Source organism: Monomorium pharaonis, chromosome 8 (assembly GCF_013373865.1).
Source record: "Monomorium pharaonis isolate MP-MQ-018 chromosome 8, ASM1337386v2, whole genome shotgun sequence".
In the NCBI taxonomy this organism is placed as follows: Eukaryota; Metazoa; Arthropoda; class Insecta; order Hymenoptera; family Formicidae; genus Monomorium; species Monomorium pharaonis.
Window position 1 is genome coordinate 21,311,484 of NC_050474.1, and position 24,607 is coordinate 21,336,090.

The 24,607-nt window shown below is 38.9% G+C and overlaps 3 protein-coding genes and 1 long non-coding RNA gene across 6 annotated transcripts; 2 read left to right on the forward strand and 2 right to left on the reverse strand.

Moving 5' to 3' along the window:
- Positions 1 to 85: 85 nt before the first annotated feature.
- Positions 86 to 12,997, forward strand: LOC105832064 (atypical protein kinase C). Of its 2 annotated transcripts, XM_036291460.1 has the most exons (9): positions 86 to 1,021; positions 1,884 to 2,092; positions 8,663 to 8,713; positions 10,251 to 10,336; positions 11,003 to 11,282; positions 11,536 to 11,988; positions 12,068 to 12,540; positions 12,622 to 12,737; positions 12,863 to 12,997. In XM_036291460.1, the coding sequence occupies exons 1-9, from the start codon at positions 795 to 797 to the stop codon at positions 12,948 to 12,950; spliced, it is 1,983 nt and encodes a 660-aa protein (XP_036147353.1). In that variant the 5' UTR covers positions 86 to 794; the 3' UTR covers positions 12,951 to 12,997. The 2 variants fall into 2 exon arrangements, with proteins under 2 accessions (XP_036147353.1, XP_012528136.1); XM_012672682.3 differs by lacking the exons at positions 86 to 1,021; positions 1,884 to 2,092 and adding an exon at positions 4,620 to 5,484.
- On the reverse strand, positions 1,522 to 4,894 carry LOC118647168. The gene is made up of 2 exons (XR_004964474.1): positions 4,806 to 4,894; positions 1,522 to 2,074 (listed from the first exon to the last, which is right to left on the reverse strand). It is a non-coding gene; the product is annotated as an uncharacterized LOC118647168 (long non-coding RNA).
- Positions 12,997 to 13,520, forward strand: LOC114254268. Its single transcript, XM_028190134.2, has one exon. The coding sequence runs from the start codon at positions 13,023 to 13,025 to the stop codon at positions 13,368 to 13,370; it is 348 nt and encodes a 115-aa protein (XP_028045935.1). The 5' UTR covers positions 12,997 to 13,022; the 3' UTR covers positions 13,371 to 13,520.
- Positions 13,521 to 19,104: 5,584 nt separating this feature from the next.
- LOC105832066 (lipase 3) lies at positions 19,105 to 24,253 on the reverse strand. Of its 2 annotated transcripts, XM_012672689.3 has the most exons (8): positions 22,888 to 24,252; positions 21,835 to 22,042; positions 21,597 to 21,711; positions 20,899 to 21,142; positions 20,660 to 20,818; positions 20,478 to 20,565; positions 20,229 to 20,374; positions 19,105 to 20,061 (listed from the first exon to the last, which is right to left on the reverse strand). In XM_012672689.3, the coding sequence occupies exons 1-8, from the start codon at positions 22,999 to 23,001 to the stop codon at positions 19,906 to 19,908; spliced, it is 1,230 nt and encodes a 409-aa protein (XP_012528143.1). In that variant the 5' UTR covers positions 23,002 to 24,252; the 3' UTR covers positions 19,105 to 19,905. The 2 variants fall into 2 exon arrangements, with proteins under 2 accessions (XP_012528143.1, XP_012528142.1); XM_012672688.3 differs by having other exon boundaries at positions 21,597 to 22,042; positions 22,888 to 24,253.
- Positions 24,254 to 24,607: the final 354 nt, after the last annotated feature.

The window sequence follows — 24,607 nt, forward strand, 5'->3', positions numbered from 1 at the left end:
TAATTTAATTTAATTTTTAAAAAATATTAATTTTCTTAACCCTATTTACGTAAATCAAAGAAAATCGTCCGACGGCAATTTTCCTTTTTTTCTCGTGGGCACGCGGAAAACGGGACGAGTGTCGCCATCTGGTACGAAGCTCGCGCACCAACGACGACGGCACCGATGTCGCGCCGCGGCCAACAAACATGGCGTCTGCCAAGTAACAACGCTCCACGCCGTGTAACGAGTGCCTTACAGTTTTTAGGTTGATGTTACCGCGTCGCAGCGCGTATCGTCCCGCGTTCCGCGCCAGCGAGCTGTTTTCCACGTTTTTCTACGCGCGGAGGCGCAACCCCGTTCCTCCTCTCCCTGGGAGAGCCTCACGGCCGTGCGACAAAAGTGCGTGCAACTAGTGCATCGCGACGGCGGCAGCGGCGGTGGCGACGGCGACGGTGGTTTCGCGACGGCGGTCATCATCGCGGTGAGTCACGGAGAGGACTTTCGTGTATGCATCTACGTGCGAACTATAATCCGTTAATTAAAAGGTGGGACAACTGTCACGGGTTCGCAGGCATCCAACCGCCAGTCGGACGCGAAAAAAGAGAGAGCCGACCGCGTCAGCAACCGAATGATTACCGGTCGCCGATTTCACGTGATCCGCTCTCTCGTTTCCGCGAATCTGTTGTATCGCACTGTTCCTTTCCTTCGGGTGACGACCGTTGCCCAATTATCTCGGGTTTTTTTTTTAACGTACGACCGCGAGCGACTCGATATCGCACGTCAACCGCGCGTCCGTGGGAAAGTTGGACGTTATGTCATATCCGGATTGTCGAGCATTTTTTTACTTGTATTTTCTTTACGTTATTGGTTTTGATAATTGTATTAAGATAAATCCGACGCGATCGCCACTTGAGTTTCGTGTACTAAAATTGTTTGGTTTGGATTATTATACTTTCAGAATAGGAGACCATTGTGTTTCGAAAATGCCTACACAGACGGCAGAGAATGATGACATTCGAGTGAAAATTATATATAATGGGTAATGCATGTTATAAACGTATTTTAATTGGTTTGTTTTTGAAATTCAAAAAATGATCAATTTTTCTTAAATTTTTAATTGCTTATTTTAATTCTAATGTAAAATTTGCACTGTATCTGTAAGAAAGTCATTTATTATTATTAATCATGAAGTGCTGTAGATAAATTTTAAACACTAAAGTGCTTAATTCATGTTGAGTACAGTTTTTACTGTTAAAATTTTCAAAATAATATTTAATAGTTGGTCTAACACCTTGAAGTTTATCAAGCAGAAAAAAAATCTTTAAAAAATTTTTAATATATCTTATTCTTTCTCCTTAATATATGTGAATTTTTATCAATAATATTATTAGAAAAATATGAGCAGCACTCTAGGATTAATAATAGAACACAATATAACAATATTTATAACGTGTGTTTTTAGAATTAACCTTCCGGAGCTGATGATAGGTTCTACCTACCTTGAATCAATTACAAATAATGTCAATTACAAATCTTGAATTATTGTTATTGAAATGAAATATTTATTCTCTTTTATACAAGCTATATATGATTCCTTGAAATTACTTAGTGCTTTTTAGATCTATGTTTGTAGTGTAGCTTTTAAACTTGGTTTAAACTTACTTTCTATCTAAGAACTAAAAAAAGTTGACAGTGAGTTTGAATGTTAAATTATATTGGTGCAAACAAGCCTTAGACAACAATTAATTTAAATTAATCTCTTAAATCTAGTGTTAGTAACTGATTGTGTCCTTGTTTCTGTAAGGTTAATTTAAAGAAAGAGTATTGATAAGAATTACACAAATCAAAGGAACACAGAAATTTTAAGACAGATGTGTGACGTGACGTTTTTCCTGCATTAGGGAGATACAAATCACGTACATCACTCCCGGGATTTCAGTGGACGCACTGCGCGAGGAGATGCGAACGATATGCGGCTTCGGTACAGAGCAGTTCACGATGAAGTGGGTGGACGACGAGGGCGACCCGTGCAGGATCGCCTCGCAGCAGGAATTGGATGAGGCCCTGAGACTATACGAGCTCGAGAAGGACACTGAAATAACCATACATGGTCAGTCAGGCTGGAATTTTACTGGATGCCGTTCGCATGTCGCTTTGATTTTTAGTGATGCCATTATAGTCGTTCGAAAAAAAAAAACTGCGCACGGACGGTAATGCGCCTTGCATGCTATAGGCGCTTACATAATTAGGAATGGATTACCGCGCTCGTGAATCATGCACGTAAAAGTTCAGCGGAAGCGCATACATATGTATGTGACAAAGTAGGTTCATCGGTAAATGTCTTTAATATCCTATGTTAACGGTCGCCGCTTAGATAAGAAGCCGCCCATAAATTACACGTAACCGATAGATATATCTTGGCCTGTGCATATTAACGGCGGCGTGCTAAATGCACTGTGTGCATTTAGACGCTCCTCCCGCACACGGCGAGTATATCGATACGCGCCTCTCGGATAACGGTATGTACGTATACACCTCGACGATCGTTCGCCTTATCGGCGGTTTATCGCCGATACGAGTCGGCGATTAACGACGAAACAGCTCCATCCAGGCGTCTGACCGGCGTAGCGCCGGGTATTTATTCACTATACATCGATCGATTATCGCGATTCCTCCAAGGATGACAACATTCTCGGGTCGCGCGCGCACGTCCACGATGATTCTGTGTGGTCGGAGCGACAGTGCGCTTGGAGTATTCATCAGCTCCTCCCGAGATAATTTGATACGGATCTCATTTGTGCGGTGGCCGGCCACTTCTTGGAATAGGGAGCGTATCGTGATTGCGCATACATTTCCGGTCCGTCTTGCCTCGTGTCCTCTCTCGATCCTTTCCTTGCGACTTTAACAATAATCGAAATCCCCTCTTTGACGAGTACAGGACAAGCCCTTCGAGTTCCGAAGATTAATGTTTTAAAAGAAAAAAAAAGAATAACTGTACACCACGAATATATTTTCTTTTTAAGTTTCAAGTTACGGAATTCACGGTGTAGGAGAATCTTGTCGAAGATATCGGTCGCAAACTTCCCCAGGGGTGCGCTAAAATAATGAAGGAAGTACAAGTAATTAAAATCCTGAAGGATTAAAGAGCCAGGTTGAATATATTGTTCCCATAAATAATTCCATTAAGCGTAGCTTAACGAAATTGCATCTCTTTTCTGGAGTTCCATGAAAATTTAATAATTTATGAATGAAAACGAAACTCGATAAGCGAACTTGTTCGGTAAAATGATTGAACATCATTACACGATATCGCAATCTCGGTTTCTTGGCGCACGTAACAGTAGCGAAGACTTTTGTCACGAAAGAACGAGGAAGAATCGAGGGCCACCTCGGGAAATGCAAGGTAGTAACTCAAAGATACGAATACCCAAAATGGGAGAAAGTTGGCAGAAAGTAGAGCAAAAGATGAAGTAGAACAGAGTTGTATTGCGTGTTGCAAGGGACGGAACACGAAACATTTTCTTCTCTGTAGAAGCGAGAGGATACAAAGGGCAGAGAGATCGTCGACGGGGAAGAAATAGAAGAGTTAACGGAAAGAACGAGAAACGTGTATATATAATATAATATGAGGCGTTGAAAGAGAAGCGTAAAGTTTAACGTTGACAAGACGAAATCCCTGGATAATCAGTGAGCAAACGGCAAAGGTACAAAGAGCGAAGAGGGAGAGAAAGAGGTAGAGCTTGGGAGAGGCAGAACTCGTGGGTGGAGGATATAGGCGCGGGAAGGGGGGAGGAGGAGGGGATGTCGGACCGGCAGCGAGCAAGAGAACGACGAGGGATACATGTATCACCTCCACCTCGGTGGCGTGATCCGCGTTTGCGCGATTCGGTCGGTGGCGTGCGCCGGGCGGCGGCAGCGGCGACGACGACGGTGGCGGTGGCGGTTAACGCATCTCGTCGGCGGCGGTAGTCGATATCCTTGCACGGACCGATCAGCAAGGGCGCACACGCACATACACGCTCACACGTCACGCCGTGTCGCGAATCTGGCTGTGAGATTTTAAGATCGGGTGGAAAGTGTCGCGAGGAAAGAGGAAGTCGTGGAGCCGGGAATCGCGACGGGATAGAGGAGAGCTGCCTCTTCGACCAGCCACGAAGAAGGGGTTGCGTCATCGTCGTGCGCCTCGACCACAGCTCGGTGTCGGTGTGCTTGGCTCGCTACTACATCGCGCGAGTGCAGAGAGAGGTCGCAAAAGAGGCGGTAAACTAGCATTGATCGAGACTCAGTGATTCGCCGCATGCTCATCCCGGCGGCGGCGACGACGACGACGACGGCGGCGGCGGCGGCGGCGGTGGTGGCTTCTGTAAGAGGTCGACCGCGGTGAAGGAGAAAGAGAGAGACGAAACGCCGGAAAAAGAAGAGAAGAAGGAAGCAAGTTGCGAGGCGGGTGGTAAGGCGATATCGGTATATATATATACGTGCACAGAGAAAGAGGGATAGAGAGCCGCGAAAACAGAGAGACGAGGCGATCATCAGAGGCGCGCGATTGGAGTGAACAAGAGGGATACACGTATACAGCGCGGCGACCAGGCCGCCGAGCAAGGCGAGGCGAGCAGCACGGCTAGACTCGCTACAGAATGGCGTGGGGCTACTGGAGCGCGACTTCCGTCAGCGATCGGGGTCGGTCACCTCGCCGCGAAAAGGACAAGCAGCATCAGAGCCTGTACTATCAACATCAACCACCGTCGCAGCAGCAGCAGCAGCAGTATCAGCAGCAACAGCAACAAATGCACCAGACGGCGGAGCTGTCGCAGAGTACTTACGCCACCATACAGGAGAGAGAGCTCGGCGTGGCCACCCCCAGTGTGGGGGTCGCGACCGAGGAACCACCCTGCAGTATGATGATCCAGGGCGGTTCTTTTTATTCGTACTCGGCGGCAACAGCGGCCGCTGCGGCCGCTGCCGTGAGTCGCCGTATTTCCACCGCCGTCGAGGGTCCGTCTTCTCTCACCTCTACCGGCATTCAGGTGTTACCGCGGGAGCGCCACGTGAGACCCGGCACCAGCACGCATCCGCCGTCGCCGGGTAGCGACTCGGCCGAGTACGAGCAGCCGCTTCACCTGCGCTCCGCCGCCGACATCTCACCACCGCCCCCTTGCCTCGGCAGTCCGCCGCATCATCATCACTATCATCATCACCACCATCACGACGATCTCTTCGCCCAGCCTGGCACCTCGTCCAGAGCGACGAAACTCCTCCCGCCCTGCCCCCCGGACCCCGAGGGGATGGACGAGTTGTCCGAGGCCGAGCTCGAGGAGGTGGCGGCGAACGCCGAGTTGATTTACGGCATCGGGCCCACCGCGACGTGCCGGGTGCATGGGCCGTGCAGTCAGCAGCAGCAGCAACTGCCGCCACTGCCACTGGAGTCCGCGCTCTCGATGACGTCGCTGCTCGACATCGAGCCCTCGGGCCCCCCGTCGCAGTTCAACGAGATCACCTGGGGTAGGTGCAGCCGAGGGAGGATATAGTCGAGATAGGAAGAGGCTCGTCTCTGGCGCGCGACCAGTTTCGACTACCACCACCACCACCACCACCACTACCTCCTTCTCCTCCTTCTCATATTTCTTTCATGATGCGGTCCGTGCATCTAGGTCAAAGTCTACCCGCCTGTCTATTCACGCCAAGACAATACTCGCCAATATTCGTTTTTGTGAGTGTCGCTCGATGCACCGGATGCAACGCCCAGAAAAACGCGTGTCTTCCGGCCGCCGCATGATGACTCGCGGTCGCCAGCGAATCATCCCGGCGCACTCCCTCCTTTCCACCGGCTTTGGCATTTGTTGACGGAAATCGTCGTGGCTGCGAGCCGTTTAGCGCATTGCAGTAATATAAAACTACAAGTCGGTCACGTGAATTAATTATCGCGCGACTTTGTCCTCGCTGAAAGTAAGGCTTGTGTGTAAGCTGGTGGTTGTAGTCGTCGTGTCGAGTTGCCGCTTGATTTAGTGCATCTCTTTCTTTTTTTTTTTCGCGTCGAGCGTATGATGGATGGAGAAACTTTTTTCTACGCTATATCAAATTTATTCCGCTTAACGTACCGCGCTTTATCCGATCGCATTTTAATTGATGACATAATTCATGTTTTTCACCTTTCGCATTAATTTCACGGAATAATCATATATATAGGTAGAAAGATTCATCAGTTCTTTAAATATACATTTATTTTATTTTTTATTTGCGCGAATATTTATTATGCATCTCGCATAATCTATTGCTGTCGTTTTATGGTAGTTAAATCCTTCGCGGCGTGTTAAGCGACAAAGGCGATTATTATCGTCGGCGATTGCTTTGACGATAATTTTTATCTCTTTCTTTTCTAGCGCTCGCGCACAATCGAGAGCAACGTGTGCACCGTATGTTTAATTTAGAGCATGAATTAGAAACTCGGCCGCCGATCGACGCCGATTACTCGAGGCGATCCAGTTGCACGAGGTGCTCAAAGTTTTAAGTGTGATCTTCGCTGTTGCCTTCCCACGCGCATATATGCGCCGGTGCACTTATGCACTCACTATTATAGATCCATGCATGCTTCTAGGGTACCACGCGTCGTAGTACGTGCATTCCGTGTACAGCTCGTTGCACGTATCCCCCACGTTAAGCGTGAGTGTACATCGCATCTCGTCTTTATCGCCCGTGTCATCGATCCCCCTCCGCGATAATTAGTCCATGAATATTTCAAGAAATTGCGCTCACCTCTCGCGCCGTTGCACACTTCGTCCCGGCATCGTCGATACGCGTTCGCGGTGAACCGTGGCGCGCGCGCGCTCTCTCTCACACTCTCGTTACAAACGATTCGATTACGTATATTGTACCAACGGGAGAGCACTGATGGCCTCGTTAGCGAACCCGCGATCGTATGACACGCATCGTATCCACGCAGTCCTCGCGACTGCGCCTCGTCTCGTATTCATGTGATAGAAGCTCTACAGAGAGTCACTTTAGCAAGACGAGCTATTAATCTTGCCCGGCCGATGGATTCCCTATCAAATTTAATATCTAGCAGTTCTCGATATTTCATAATCTTAATACATTTCAATTTTTAATTAATTAATAGACCGATTATGACGGTTGTAAATTGATTTGAATCTCTGCCTTTAATGAACCGATTAATGCGTTCGTTTCGCTCGTATAATTTGCATTATCCGTTTATAAAGTGAGTTGACCCGTGCATTTCAAATGAACGGAATCGATATAAATTTATTTAAATCTTTTTTTAGTAAATCAATATACATATATATATAAACGAAATTGTGTTATCGATGTTCTATAGGTCTATTGTCCATCAACCTACATCTGTCGAGTATTGCTCGAGTCGAGGATCTATTTTGAAGTTCTGCAAAAGAGACTGGCGGTTTTACCTGAGCGAAGCCACGTGCCTCCAGACAAAAACCTTTTGTGCGGTCTCTCATTGTGACCTTCGGTGATCAGTTTCTCGTTCTCCTGTCTCAGCCATTCGATCTTTCTCCCAAATCTCGTCTTGGACCAGCGATGCACCAGCTGACTTGACCGGCCAAATTTCGGTGGTCGCTTTAAACATTAAAGCGAATAATTCGAAATAATTCGCGGCTTTTTATTCCACTCGTTAATCAACTTTTATTTCTTTCCTGAATGCATTCAGGGTTTCATAAAGCATTATCTGTCCCGCGACACACGACGCAATATACTTAATTGTATATTTAATCAGCATTCCATTATACGCACCGCGCGCGGTATTGTTCTGATAAAGGGCTCGTGTCCACGCTCGTCCTTTGCTAATTAGAATTTATACGGCATTCATATGCCCGCTCCCGGTTGGGAGGATTAACTCGTCGCGAGTAACGAGATTGAAAACGTCCGCGGGAACTCTCTAGGACTTTCGGCGGGGAGATTTTCGCGCGCGCAGACTGCGTCGACTTTGCAGCTTTATCGGCGCTCGAAGTTGCGAGGAAATTTAATCGCGAACGTGTCGCTGTTTCTCTCGCGATAAGTGATAACACGGCGCTCGATGGCACGGATAGGATTCAGTGTTGCTCGTTATCTGACCGTAACCGGAGCGATACTGAGTAGGACACGGCAGCTAGTACACACACAACATGTTGGACAACGAGCAGCGAATCTCGATCGGGTTCTCGAATTGCTTCCCGTGTAAGTTCACATTCACGACACTTTGCCAATCATCGATGTAATCCTCTTTGATGAGATGGGATGAAAGCGGGAGTGGTGTCGCCGACTCGACGTCTCGTCGGCGAATTAAATACATAGTCTTTAATCATTGATCCCGCTTTGGTACTAGGAAGTATGATTTTCGCGACGTCTTCCTCTGGATATTTCTGGCTCAGCGACTGCTATCAATTATTAACATAATTCTGTACTCGGACTATTTTCTCATATCTCTGAGATATCGTTATGTCATAATCTATTAATCCTGCTAGGCTTTTTAAAGTATAATTTTTTTTTTCTTTTTTTAAATGTATATGATATATGGTACGACATACGAAAAATGGGGATTGCTATTTAACCGGATGGTAAAAATTTCAGATTTATTTCTATCGTACCTCCGAAATTTTATTTGAAAGCCGGAGAGAGGAAACGTCATGTTTTGTCAGCAAAGCGAACGTGAATTCTTTTTGTTCTGTTGCAGTTTTCCCGAACGTACCGCCCGCTCCCGGGATGCCGTGCCAGGGAGAAGACAGTGAGTGTGTTTACTGTTCATTGGGAACGTCTCAGCCGCCGCCGAGTCGCGCAGTGCTCCTCGCTTGCGCTGCTTGATATATATACATTAGCCAATGCGTACTAGCCAGCGAGTTCTAATTAACCGTCCGGTAGAAAGAAACGATTAGCACGCGATAAAGACAAACACACACGACGCGTAACTCAGTTACGTGCGGAGGCAGAAGAGCCGTAGAGAAAACATTCATCTCTTTCAACACCCCGTTTTCCATCAAAGCTCTTCCCCCGATACGTTTTTTTTAATTACAATTTTCATTATATCAACGTCTGCGTCAGTCATTGAAGAAGCCCTAATTCTTCGGTGCAGCTACAAAAGATTGAATATTAATTTTTTTGCACATCTTAAGTCGTGCTGATAAAAGATTTACGAGATGTCTTTTCAATTTGTGTATTAACGAACGACAATAAATTTGTAAAAACTATTTTTGTACAAAATATAAAAAGATGTGACAATTGTATTTTATTAAATTATAATGATTAGGATTAATTATGTTTTTTTTTAATAAAAAACAAAAAATACTTATGAATATCACTAATCATTGTGGCTGCATCGAAGAGTCAGAAACCTTAAAACACACTTGTTCTTATAATGTACAGTTGTTCGATAGTTGCTGAATGGCTACTAGAGATTCTATCGATGTCATGACTACATGAGGAAACCCAGAAATCTGAAAATCACTGCGTCAGAATGACGTTTACGCTTTGAGTTTTGCGCAGCTTCAAATATGCGAGTAATTCTCGCCAAGGTTTTCTCAGATCCCTTATATCGGAACTAATATTCGACGATCACTCGTAGATAAAGCATGAATCAAACCCGATCAATCGCAACTCTTCTTCGAATCCTTTAGAATTGTCAGAACAAACTTACCATTACTCCGTCGTGCATTTTTTATCGTCGACGCTTTGCATGAAACACATTTCGCACGAAATGTTGTTGTTTCCCGTTCACATCGATTCGCTCCGTTCGTTACTGGTGAAGCCGCACGTCATTCGATCGTGCGATCGGTTGTGACCAGGCGAAAGGAGAGAGGATGATGGCGTGGAATCAATTTGCGAAGTTATTCGACAATATCCGACGACGAAACTTTATCATCAAAATAAAATTGTTGAACACAGACTGGAATTATAGACTTTATTATATAAGGATAACATAATATGATACTATATATATTATTCGTCTCGCGAAATGTTATGTAAGTGGCATTATAAAGCTCAGAGAAGATTTATCTCTAAAGCTATATTTAAAAGGAACAAAACTTAATTTAATTTTTTATTTTTTTGTTAATATAGCCACATTATAATTTAATTAATTGCTATATCAGAAATTAATATTAGCAATTTAATTAATAATTGATTAGATGAAGCTAAGACTAATTATTGCATTATAGTGTTTCATCGTCGTTCGGCAATTGTCGGATGAATCGCGGAAATTGATTACGGCGAATTGATCGATCAGTTCTTTTCATCATTTGACATTTATGTTATTTCATTTTCCGAAGGAAGCATCTACAGACGTGGCGCTCGTAGATGGAGGAAGCTCTACCGAGTGAATGGCCATATTTTTCAAGCGAAACGATTCAACCGGGTAAGCATCATTCCATTTAATTATCATTGCACAATCTTTACTTTATTCATCATTCTCTAGTTCTTTCCCGTCCCTCTTTCACACACAATCTTTTGCGGAGGTAGATCTGTCTCAGGTACTACGCGGCCGGCGAAACCGACATTCTCTGTGCAGAGCTCTCTCTTTCGTAGAGTACTTCCACTAAAACTTGCTGGCTAGTGATTTCGTCATCAACGAAAAGAACAGAAGGGAACATTGCTTTATCTTCTCTCTTTCTTCTTCCTCTTTCTTTCTCTTTCTATCTTTCTCACTGTGTTGTTGGAAATGTAAAGTTGTCGTTCTTACGAAACTAGGCTCACGTATGAACTCTCAATCTTGCTTCGCGCGTAATTCTCCCGTTTTGTTTATCCCCTTCCTTCCTCCAGTATACTTTACTTTGCCCGAACTCTTGGAAGAGCATTTTGCTGTGTAAGGCCGGATACTTAAACTTAATTACCATTTGTTACGACTCAGACTTCAGTCTCAGGATGTTTCAAAGTTGGAACGTCGCGTTCGTTATCGCGGCATTACTTCGTAAGGCTTAAATATGACTTATACACTTCGAAGAATGCCACGATATACATCTAACACATGGAGAATTTGAAAAGTAATATAGTATAATGTCCTTCGTCGGTTTGTGATTTACAGAGAGCCTTCTGCGCGTTCTGCCAGGATCGGATCTGGGGACTCGGGAGACAGGGATTCAAGTGCATCCAATGCAAATTGCTCGTGCACAAAAAATGCCACAAGGTGGTGCGCAAGCCGTGCTTAAGCCTCCAGCAGCAGCAACAGCAGCAGCAGAGTTCAGAGTCGCAGACGATCGACAGAAACGGCGACCAAGATCTTGATCCGTATCCACGCGGTCCAGCAGCTCATCTCGAGGATGAGATCACTGAATCACCAATCATCGAGGAGCATTCGCGTGATCGTAAGATTATAATTTACCATTTTTCACAGTCAAAGAATGATAAATTATAATGTTCTGCGAAGATATTGTTGCAATAGGATTAATAATCAATGCAAGAACATAATGAATTTATAGTTTATGTGTTAGATAATTATTTTCTATTATATTTAAAAAGATTTCTTTATATCTTTTAAAAATTAAAAGATACTTTTTAACTATCACTTTCTTCTATAATGTCTTTTTCATATTACTTATATTTATAATATTTATATAGGAATCGGACATGAGGAAGGAGAAGAATTGCCATTGGACGCGTTGAATGAGGGCGATGCTTCGAACGACATGCAACGACAGTACTCATTGAACGACTTCGAGCTGATCAGGGTGATTGGTCGTGGTTCCTACGCGAAGGTTTTGATGGTAGAGCTGAAGCGTACTAAGAGAATCTATGCCATGAAGGTTATCAAGAAATCTCTAGTGACAGACGACGAAGACATCGATTGGGTGCAAACGGAGAAACATGTTTTTGAGACGGCTTCAAATCATCCCTTTTTGGTGGGCCTGCATTCCTGCTTTCAGACGCCTTCGCGGCTGTTCTTCGTGATTGAATTCGTGCGTGGTGGCGATCTTATGTTCCACATGCAACGACAGCGCCGTCTTCCTGAGGACCACGCGCGATTTTATGTAGCTGAGATCAGCCTGGCGTTAAATTTCCTACATGAAAAGGGTAAAAAATTTTCTTTTTTTCTGAATGAGTCACTAGGAAATGGAATATACAATTGAATTCAATAATTGTTTGCTTTCAGGTATCATATATAGAGATTTGAAGCTAGACAATGTACTGCTTGATCATGAAGGACATGTTAAGCTTACAGATTATGGAATGTGCAAAGAGGGCATTCGAGAGGGCGATAACACTGGTACCTTCTGCGGTACTCCTAATTACATTGCTCCTGAGATTTTACGTGGCGAAGAATATAGTTTCTCAGTGGACTGGTGGGCTTTGGGGGTTTTGCTATACGAGATGTTGGCAGGTCGTAGTCCCTTCGATCTCACTGGCGCAGCTGAAGATCCGGACAAGAATACAGAAGATTTTTTGTTTCAAGTTATTTTGGAGAAGACCATACGTATACCGCGATCCTTATCCGTTAAGGCTGCGTCTGTCCTTAAAGGATTTCTTTGCAAGGATCCCGCAGAGAGGCTAGGTTGTGGAAAGAGGCCTTCTGGTTTCCTCGACATTGTCGCTCATCCCTTTTTTAAAGCGATCGATTGGGAAATGGTAAGTATCGTTTTGATGTAAATACAAACATTTACTTATTTTAAAAAACGAATCTTAATAATACTTTCTTTAATTTTGTAGCTGGAACAGAAACAAGTTACGCCGCCCTACAAACCACGTTTAGATTCGGATCGCGATCTTGCGAATTTTCCGCCCGAATTTACGGATGAGGAAGTCCGTTTGACTCCGGATGATCCGTAAGTTATCTTTAAATTTATACTTTAATTGATAAAAGATTTTTGTAAAAATTTGTGACAGTAACACTCTACGTTATTATGTCAAGAAAATTTTGAACACCATGTTTATAAAAGCAAATTTACAGGAAACAAATTGAGAAGATTGATCAGAGTGAATTCGATGGTTTTGAGTATGTGAATCCACTATTGATGTCATTGGAGGACTGCGTGTGACAAGAGCCACTTTTTATTGTGCCGCGTCACAATCAAGATCAGCAACAGCAGTATCAGCTGCAGCAGTGTTATATGTATGAGTTGCAAGACAGACTCGCGAAACTTCGTATCGATCCCCTGTACCCTGTTGTCGGCTCAAGCAATCAAGGTTATCACAATAACGTATTTTTAATGACGTACTCAGAGGAAAATGAGAACGACAATAATTATAACGAGTATCATCGGCTGCCGCCGCCCTTCCCCTTCCGATACGAAAGCCCGGCGTGCTCTCGTTCTCTAAGTATTACAGACGTAACTTACAGTCCAGGCAATAATAATGCGATCGTTAGCAATTACGATGAAAATGACTATGATGATATGGAGGATGAGAATCCGCGGAAAGGTCTCTTGAAACAGATCTTTTGCCTTCCATTAAATTAAAGCTCGATTTGAGCTTTTTTAAAAGGATTAGGTTGCCTCCGATTCGATTACTCGATACGCATGCTGTAGAAACAAACAACTCGAGACTTACAGTATCATTGGACGTAAACGTCCCGTATAGTTACATAGTATTAAAAAATATGGAAAATATTTAATTTCATTTTCATATATATACATATACATACATACATATATATATATATATATATATATATATATATATATATATATATATATATATATCGTTAAGTTAAATGTTCTTTTTCACATGGTGCTGCGAATAGACATGTTGATGGGTAACGTTGCTTTCCGTAGCCTTTAGCTAAAGGTGGAAACGTACCTGACTACTTTGATCGATCTTTTATTTTTACAGTACCATTTTTTTGCGCAGCTAATCCGATTCCCAAAGTATTACTAATGATCGACTAACCATTCCTTTCTACATGATTTAAAGAAAGATTAAGGGGTTGATATCACACAACTTGATGAAAATAATAAAAGTGAGCAATTTACTAGAATATTTATGATTTCATTAGTCAACATCTAATAAATTTGCTCACTTTCAACTGAGTTATGTGATACGCAATTAATCCTCATATGTATTCTAACTGATTCATTCCGAATAGTATATTCCGAGATATAGATTAGTTATATTATAAAAGAGTTATACCAAACATAGTACTTAATTGTACTTACTCCTCTCGTTTTCGTTGAATAACTCTTATATATACATTTTTACTGAAATGCGCGAATAAATCGCGAATAAAAGATAACGTGGATATTACTTATACTGAGATGCGTTGCTTTTATATGGACATTCCTATTAACTCGATTAAAAATAGTTACGCTGGTCACTTTATGGATCAAAGGACTGTCGCGTACTGTAGTAACAATTGTGAATTCCACAAGTATTTCTTTTCTTGAGAAATTGTACTCGCTGTTAGAATAGAAGGATAATATGCAGTAACAATAATTTTCTATGGAAACGTGGTTTTTTACTTGTAGAAACGTATTCTGGAAATATTTTTTACTCCACAACAACTAGTTGTATTTACACGTTTATCTATTGATAATGTATACTTCTCGTCCAAATGTGAGAGAGTATATCGATTCCTATAGCGCGATTAGGACAATTTTTATAGTTTTTCAAAGTAATATCGAGCAGATATACAACTGAACAGTTGTAGTACTAAAGACTAGTTTACTTATCGTTAAAGTTACATAGCGATCATCACAGAATATTCCCTGGATATTTATAAATTCTATGGATAAGACGTGCAATATGTCCGCTCTTAACTATTCTAAACTAATCACAAATTTCGAAGTGTATTATGTCACAAATGTAGAACCGTAGAAGTATTGCTGAGAACGGCGTGGGACGTTTTGCTAGATTAATATACGATCTATAAAGAATTAATGAATAAGATATTATAATTGGATGATAAAAGGTTATAAGACGCGGACGTTTGCTAAATTATATAGACAAGAGTATTAAAGTTACTGCGCATAATTTTTGTTCCGGTGATTATAATGACTACTGTTAAAAATGTTAAAAAGGGGAAGATTTCGTAGAATGACAGCTATAAAAATCAATGTGGAGTCATCAATCAGTTATTATAAATGTGCAAAAGTATTTAAGGGTGTCCACACGAAGAAATGTTAATAAGATGAAAAAATACCAAAATTACATCACGTAAGAAAAAAAGATGTATTTAAATCTCGTAGTTCTCTCCTGAGATTCTCTCAAGCATATGCGAGTACGATAAAATGCAGATAACTTAGTTTTGACATTATCTTAAGAAAAAACAATCATTGTTACACGATGCTCGGCGTAAAAGTGATGAAACAATGTTACATAGAAACAAGAGTATCGAGTAACTTGCGTTAGAGAGAATATGGTGCCAACACTCAACATCTTAATAATAACGAACAAGTATTACGTGTTGCAGAACTTCCGCGATTTTTTCTTTTTTCCAGCGATTAAATCACACCATTTTATTTTTGCATTTGTTTTTTTTTCGTATTTTTTTCGTAAGAAAATGTATACATAGAGAACTTCATACATAAATTCCTATTGTAAAATAGCGTATGAATTGAACGTGTTATTCGCTGTAAACTTAATTGTTGCAAAGGCTGCTATTATTTTATATAAACTACGGCGATCTGCTATTTTTTATAGGGACGAGTCAAACGACGAATACAGAAGAAGTAATTATAAAAGTATTCTAAATAAAGAGATCCTTAACGCTGACGGTATTGAACAGTATGTTACAGTATATGGCAATGATATATATACAATATATATTCACATGCTGTTGATTTTCGGCATTATTTACTGCAGTTAATTATTTAAGAGACGCTTGAGTATTGTTAAAATCAGTATATCTTCTAGCGTGAATATTGTCTTTCCACGAATGGAGCACGATGTGCGTAATAATCGATACTGTTGAAGGCAAGGGAAGAAAACAGGTGATATTATATCATCTGTATGTGTCAATTGATTACGCGACCAAGCTCCGTTTACAAGTTTAATATACGGCACAGTGACGCAAAATCGCAAAATGGAATATATTCCATACTTTGTATTTTATATTGTTTTTAATATAAAATCATACAGAATCATACAGAGCAAGTCCTAGGAAAGCGTACCTGGGATTAACATTATTATACACTTTATCATTATGAAAATTTATTTGTATGCGTTTGTTGTAGGAATTTATAAGATGTTATATAGTTATTTATATTCGGATATCCGAGGATCTCAGATAAATGAATGAAAATATACGAAAATTCTACGAAGAGACACATTATAGATGGGGTAATTTCGTATATCTGCCGCTTTATCAAAAATTTAATTTACCCTATATATTTAAATTAGAGCTATTCTTAATTTAATTTAATTGAGTATATTATCGAGAGAGAAATTATGCAGATTTTTTTGTATATCCAAACCTCGGATATCCCAAATGCGTTCCGAAAGTACGGGAAGAAATTATTAGATCCATACGCGAGCAAATATTGTATGAAATATAAACTTAGGGAGTAGCATAAGAGTCAATCATGTCTTTATACTTCCTAATATATGCGATTTTTTTATAGATCATGAAAGAAAAACGATAAAAAATCATAACGTTTTACGGTTAAGGATTTATTACGAATTATTATCGGATTTGTTATATTTTCAGATAATTTTTGTAAACTTTATCAGGAATTGAGATTTATATTTTTTATTTTTTTCGACATTTGTCAATCTAAATGCTAAATTTGCATTGGAATACATTGGAATTCTGAGATAGTGACCGTGTATATAATTTTTCTTTGATGTATAATATGACTTTCCAATTCTTATCTTAATTTTTACTCGATTCATTATATAATTTCATACGCAGTATAATGTAAAAAAAAAACAATTTTTTTTTTCTCTTGCATTTTCTTAGAACATCCTACTATGCGTAGTCTCAAAACGTGTATATAATATATTTATGCATGTACATAGTGTCAAAAGATACGCGTATTGGTATAATATAACAAAAGTTTACGAGAAAAAATATATATCAGAGCTGTAGGTATTTGTAATATATTAATTAACTATGAAAACCGATAACGACATTATAGTACAATAATTTCGAACACGCATCACTCCTAATGCTCAGTTAATCTATCGTGACTTTATGTGACCATACGGTGAGTGTAATCTACATGAGAGAGAGAGAGATCTTTCTAATAAATCTTCCATATTCACGTTATTTGCTTTATTTTTTACTCCGGATTAATTAATTTACATTCGATTACGATACATGTGTTTTATGTTTATATTGCAGGTATAATATTGCTTGATCGTATATTTTGGACGTAATTTTATTGAGAAAATATTTTAACGTGTATATGTCATCTATACATGTCTTCATTGAAGAAGACATTAAAATTTTAATACAATTTTAACATATTATATCTGCTTCTAACTCGGCGATATATTGAGACTGTTTTTATTTCAATGTTAAAGAGAATGATACAGTAAGATTATTATAATTAAAATTATATATATATATAATATTTATAGATAAAATTGACGAGTGGTTGCATTTAATTGTTATAGAGTACAAGATATCAAAAAGCAGAAGGGACGCTTATACTTTAGGATTTGTTACACGATCTAAATGAGAAATAATTAATGAGAAACAATCTGTGTCCTCGCAGGCAAACCAACAGGCCTATTCTGCAACCTTTAACGACAGTGTCGATATTGTTATACTGTCGTTCAGCTTTTTACCATATAAAATACTTGCGCAACGATACTATAACGATATCCATAATGTCGTTAAGAGTTACAGAATAGGGCTTGTGAAGAAAGGTTTAAGAGAATGACATTAATGAAATGTATCTCGTTCCGCAGAATTAACGAGAATCGATTGTACGCGTGCCTTTCCTCGTCCACGATAATAAAGTGGCCGCGCGTATGTTATCGACGTATTAACGATGGCCTCATAATTATTAATAATTGTCGAGTATATTTAAAAATTGTATACGTTATTATACATATATATTGCCGTTGATAGTATTTTTATAAAGCTTGACTTGCGTTTTCCGGGCGGAAATTATATTGCTTCTCAACGTGCATCTTGTGTGCGAACACATAACAGGCTATCCAATGACTGTAGCCAAGATTAATATCTTCATAAACCTACATGGAAGATACGTGATTTTGTTTCTTTAAAGTGTTATGAATAAAACAATCTCTATGTGCAAAGCAATTAATCAGTTACCTTTTGCTCTCCACCACAAACGCGATTTGCTTGTTTCTCTCCTTCGTGCGCAAAGAAAGTAATTTTTTTATCAAAGAGTTTTTTATCTTATTCTTTGCTTTTTAAATATATCTGTTGGCTTTTATCTTTTATACACAATAGTTCACATTTCACTCTAACTTGGAGTTTAAGAGCGATATTTGTTTAAAAAAACTGCAACAAAAAATATTCTAAAAACAATGTTAAATTTAAAAATTTCAAAAACATTTTTCCCTGCTTTTTACAAATATAGTCTATGTATATTTCTTTTATCAAGGTATCTATATATATATATATATATATATATATATATATATATATATATTTCTCTTATCAAGGTGTATCAGTTTCGCGTGGTGGTGGAAGAGGTTTACATTAGTTTTAATTCTATCGTGTTTATCGATATATAGCCTTTGACGTTTGCAAACTCTTTGTGAGATTGTCTCGTTAAAATAAAAATGTCAAATTATAATGGTAATATTTGAGGTGATATGCGCCTCTGCGGAATTATATTACCGGTTGCTCGATTATAATTATTATGGTACCGTTATTGTGTGGAGATTTGTTGTCAAATTTTATAGAAACTAAATTGTAATCGGTGTGTTTTTATTGAGACATATAGATAGATATCATTTTAGGTAAACCTCAAGTGGCCAACACATGAGCTCAAGTATTGATTATGGTTTATGCAATTTTTCATCGGCATACAATCATGCAAGCGTAACGATGCGGCGTGCATTGACAGCGGTGAAGTCGTGTTTATTTGCAGTTGTGATAAATGAGACTTCGTCGCGATCGAATGCGATTCATAAATTTTCATACGAATCGTACACGGGGAACTTCCCGATCTATCCATCCGATCTATTCTAACATAATTAAACTAATACATATCATGCAACATACAACTATGTACATTATTATATCTACATAATGCAGGGCCAGTTCTGCGAATGTTCTAATTCATTTCTTATTCCGATCCAATGTCGTGGAATTAAAGTAAAGAAACAAATTAAAGAAACACATTTTTTATTCAAATTAAATTTATTTTAAAATTTTATTTAAATTAATCTACAGTATCACGGGACAATTTTTAGTATTCATATAAAGTTATCGTTTGATCCTGTAACTCGCGAACTGGCCCGTTCATACTTCCGCATGGATAAGAAGTTACACTAGACGATTAAAGTGTAAGTTAGCATAAGCAACATATAACTCTAATTACGGTGTACATTGAAGTAAATCAGGATTGATCGCTTAAAGCATCAGCCGCGAAAAGCGAAACTTTTTTCGGCGTCTATTTCTTTCAAGATAGACACATTTACGTTTTAGCGGGACAGTTTTCGAAGCGGATTAAGTATCTTCTCGGACGATGCTCAAGTGCGATTAGCGAAGGAGTATAAGTTTGTAATTGTACAGGCGGCTGGATGCGACAAATTATAATCGCGAATGTAGTTTCTTACGCAAGTGATCACAGATTGATTAAGATGGAGTTTGTATAAATGTATATAGAGACATTATAATCAAGAGAGTATATAAACAGTTACTTTACGTTAACGATGCAATGAATTGATGCAGCGCCACATAATCTGACGCAGTGGAAGTGAAATTAAACAAATACGGATTATATATGTAAACTCAACGTATTATATGATGATAATACTAATAATAAAACAACAATAAATTAGAACGATTCATTATACGTATGTGTAACTTTCTGTCGAAAAGATATTCTTTCTTTAATCCAGAAGATATCGCTACTGATATTGAGCCAGCAGTTGCAGAATAGGCCGTGACACCATTTGCAGAGAGGACTTCCCCCATATAAAATCGTAGTGATTAAAAGTGGCATTAACAGGAGTTTTGTAATGAAACACAAGGCTGTTGAGCTTCATAGACAAGAGTTCCACGTCCTTGAACAAGAATTAAATTACAGATAAAATTAACGAACAATCATCAACTTCAATAAATTTTGATCATATAAACAAAGAAATTATATATTTAAAAATAAAGTTTTGCAAAACCCAATTAAAATACATTTTTACAAAAAAAAATTTTTTTTAGATTGTACATAAGATACCTTTGTAGTCGCCAACCAATCATTATCGCTACTGAAAAGAGCGATCGGCGCCGTAATTTTTTCTAGTTGATAATCTGGCGGTATCGTTGAATTGTACATTTGAAGATTTTTGTCGATGTTACCATAGTCGTATTGTCTAAACCGTCCTAAAGCATTTTTGAAGCTGTCTCAAATTATTCGACATTATAGTATATGATACACTTGGCATGTTTATCTTTTTTCTTCTCTGTATAATTGTCATCATGTTACCTGCATTAATATATCCTTGACCGTAATGCACGAATTGTTTCCAGGAAGCTCCAGCGGGGACGTGAGCTATGATGACCGTCAGATTCTCCTAACGCAACAAAGGAAGCTCGATTAATAATACGAAAAAGAAGGAAGCGGAAGAAAAATCGAAATCGAAACAAAAGTGTGTCGTTTACTCTTACCGTATTTAATTCCGCACGACTGAATCCTGTGACCAGAAACAGGATATTGCTACAAATGAATTGCGTGGACGCCGCTCTCTGGCAGAATAGATTCGACACGAATTTTCCCCAGTCGGATCGCGAACGGAATTCCGGATAGCCGAAAGTTTCACCGACCCACTGTAAAAGAAATAAAAGGGATCATCGCAAATTCGGTACTCGATCTTAAAGAATAAAATGCTTGATTCGAGTTATCTCACCACGCCGAAGTACGTCAGCTTGGCGAGTTTCTTAATCGGTCCGCGAATGTTGCCGCTGAAGGCAGCGGGCGCTAAGCCAATCATCAAAATAATTTTCGAGTTGTACTCGGGCTTTTCTGACGCCATCACCCAGAACTGCGTGGTACCTTCCGAATGGCCGACATAGTAGATCTTTTCGTGTCTCGTCATGTGTAAAACGTAATCGATCATCGCGGGAAGGTCGTAGATACCAAGTTCATGGTAACTAAAACATATAAACTTTGGTAATTTTTGTCATTCTTAGGCCCGTTTCTACCAACGTAGATTAACTTTAATCTCGGTTTAATTTACTTGTTATCTCATTCTAGTTCCAAAAATTAGAAAGAGATAAAGAGTGAGTTAATCCGAGATTAAAGTTAATCTACATTGGTAGAAATGGGCTTTAGTCCTCTAAATCTTAAATTTGAAATATATTTAAAATGTATTGAAATATATTGCTTTAAAAAATATAAATATAAGATTTAAAGTATGCAATATAATTATATCTTTATATTTTAACATTTTTAGTATAGCATTTTTTTATTTAATTAAATATCGACTTTCATTTAGAATTTTAAATTGCAAAAACATAAGTAAATTTCATGCAGTGCAAGGGTTCTATATGATTAACATTTTTCTCTTATTCGTTAAAATTACCTAGTTCTCGATATTTTAGTTACCTAAAATTCCAGAAAGCTCGATCTGTCGGCGACAATGAAGTATGGTTTCTCGAGTAAATGTTGCCCCTGTTATTTCCAAGCCACACATCATAACCCGCATCAGCTAATATGTATCCTAGAAGAAATTTCTCGTTATATTCCAATACGTACGAGCGAATATCAAGATTGCCTTTGCATCTTATACTCTTTGGCAATATTTTTTTTATAGCTTTAACAATCTGAATAAGAATTAATATACCTAAAGACCTTCCAGGACCCATAAGTATCCAATCGGCGGAACTACTTCCCAGACCGTGCACCAAAAGTATCGGCGTTCTTATCGTGGATTTCGCTTCCTTCTCATCGTCTCGGCCATGCGGTATTCGATGCAGTTGAAGAGTGTAGCCGTCCTTCGTCACGATATCGTGAATCTCCAAGGGATATCCGTATTTCGTTACCAGTTCCGGCTGCGTTGTGACACATACGAGAATTTTTCTTGAATTATCAAAAAGCATAAACGAAGAATATTAAACTCATCCGTTTCACGCATCAATTGAGTAAATTAGATAAGATGAATTTTAACAAAAGTAAAATTTCAGAAGATAATCGAAAAACGTTCGAGTATAATCGGTTCTTATTTCAAGATCCTCTTAAGTAATATACTAAGATACTAATATAGCTCTGTGGTTGGTATTCATCGATTCTTATTTCAAGACTTAAGTATTAATGTCTTGAGATGCTAATATGATTCTGTGGTTGGTTCATGACCCACATAACAAAATGTTGACAATCACCTCTATACAGCAGATCTCTATCCATTATGTCATCTTCAAGCTTAGTTTCTGCTATTATGAGCTATAATATAACAGAAATATAGCACATCTTATTATCATGATATCATCATGTAAGATTTGCTTCTTTTATAATACATTTCTAACGATATTAGAGAAATGGTTGATTGTATTCGGGTTTTACTAAATTTCTACTAATGTAATATTGCATTACACATTTGCATGCCTTGACAGATTTGACTATCTGAAGACAGTTCTTAAAGTGGTTTTAAATATAAGAATCAATTACGAATATCGATCGATACAAGATATATTAATTTCTTTGGCATTTGTACTTTTACTTTCTTTTTTTGTTCAAGATTATATTCAAGATAAATGGAAGGCGACGGTAATTACACAAGCAACTTTAACTGATGACATTCAAGATTCCCTTCCTCCGTTGTTGCGGTGCACTTCGTACGAGAAGTTCGTTATGTTACAACGATCGTACTACAAAGTAATTGTGAAGATGAGATACTCACCGTGGTGAGTTCGATGTCGGGATTGTCGTCGGGCTTAACGAACCCATTCGCCAGCGAGAGGCAGCAACCAACAGCGAGAATCGCCGTGACAAAGATCCAACGTTGTCGGCCCATCGTCGACGATATCGCGCGGCGATGTACGTCTGACAAAAGAGCTAAAAATCTCGCTCACGTCGACATTTTATACGTATCCCGGTGTGACGTATAGGAGATCCACGACGCGCGATAACGCCGCGACGTCTGCTCGCTCGCTTCCATCCTTGCGTTTCGCGACCCTCGAGGTACTTGGCCCTCACCTGAAGAGTTGAAAGTAACTACGATTGCACGCAAATTAGTGGGTGAATGTGATTTTCTTCTCAAGTTTCGCCAATCGCGCGGATAATAAAGATCTTCAAGGTTGAAAGACTTCACCTTCAGAAAGCAATTGCGGGGCTTGCAATTTCTTGAAAAAACCAAGACCGGAGCTAAAATATTAAAAAATTAATATTGGGGCAAAAAAAAATGTATGAAAATGTAACATTTAAGTGTAAAGAAATTAATGTTAGACCTGAAAACATGAAGATTTAAACATTTAAATACCAACTTTAGTTTCACACGTCGTTCGATAAGATATTAGATCTTTCGAGTCTATAAAACTTAATTTGAAGAAATTACGGAACGCGTTCAATTTAACGCAGTGTCTATAGCGACATTTTTAGATCCTTTTATTTTAGTTTTGTTTTAGTTTTGTCAGGAAAAGTAATAAATTACACTGTTTCGTGTGCCTGTGAAATATTAACGTCGATAAATTATGATCAGAAAGAATGCAATCCAGAAAATGCAATACTATAAAGTAGGAATAATAGAGATGTATAATATATATATAAAATGTTAGTTTTAAATATAAAATAATATGTATTCTAATATGCATTATTCTATAAATAAATATATATGTTATACATTACGCTACATTATATATTATTTTGTACATATACTGAAATATCTTGGTATTTACATAAATTCGTCACCTATTCCATAACAATTATATAAGAGGTTAGGCGAGAGCGGGAACACGTGCTCTCGATACCTTCGAAAAATCGTCGAAGTTATCAGGGGAGCAGGAATCGCGAGGAGGTTACAAGGAGATTATTCAATTCAAAATTCCCGCTTCTCCCGGGAGCGCAATTGAACTGAAATAAGTCGCGCATTCGGATTTCAAGAGCTAAGTTCGCGATATTAGGAGCGCACGATATACAGGAAGTAAATTAGCGGAAAATTTGAAATGAAATTTTATTTACTCTTGTCTAAAACCGTCTGAAAAAGAAAGAAATGCGCATTCGTGCATTTGATGATTAAAATTTTGCAATTGTAACGCAAAATTAATTGTAATTGGCAAATCGATTTTAATTTTTTACAGATTCAATAAAAATAAATTATTTAAGCCAGAAATTTAACCAAACAAAAGTTGAACGTCAGTAATTTCAGATAGAGAAGGCAAGAAATATATATATATATATATATATATATATATAATAATTACTAATATTTAATTAAATAATTTAATAATTAACTTAATAATTATTATTGTTATAAATTAATAATATAATTAAGAAAATCATTGTAATGAAATAATTATTTAAAGTGTAGAAAGCGCGATGCCTGTTTAACTGTTAAAGCCGCATTAACTGGAGCATATGATTTTAATGCTCGGCGCCGTTTCGAAGGTAGACACGCTTGGTGT

Excerpts from the sequence above, each read along its gene's own strand:
- LOC114254268 (XM_028190134.2), top strand. The coding sequence starts at position 13,023 with ATGTATGAGTTGCAAGACAGACTCGCGAAACTTCGTATCGATCCCCTG.
- LOC105832066 (XM_012672688.3), bottom strand. The coding sequence starts at position 23,001 with ATGGGCCGACAACGTTGGATCTTTGTCACGGCGATTCTCGCTGTTGGT. Across the intron at positions 21,143-21,596 it reads CGAGCTTTCTGGAATTTTAG|TTACCATGAACTTGGTATCT; the intron begins GTAACTAAAATA and ends TATATGTTTTAG. Across the intron at positions 20,375-20,477 it reads TCAAGGATATATTAATGCAG|GACGGTTTAGACAATACGAC; the intron begins GTAACATGATGA and ends AAAATGCTTTAG.
- LOC105832064 (XM_012672682.3), top strand. The coding sequence starts at position 4,620 with ATGGCGTGGGGCTACTGGAGCGCGACTTCCGTCAGCGATCGGGGTCGG. Across the intron at positions 5,485-8,662 it reads GTTCAACGAGATCACCTGGG|TTTTCCCGAACGTACCGCCC; the intron begins GTAGGTGCAGCC and ends GTTCTGTTGCAG. Across the intron at positions 10,337-11,002 it reads AAGCGAAACGATTCAACCGG|AGAGCCTTCTGCGCGTTCTG; the intron begins GTAAGCATCATT and ends TGTGATTTACAG.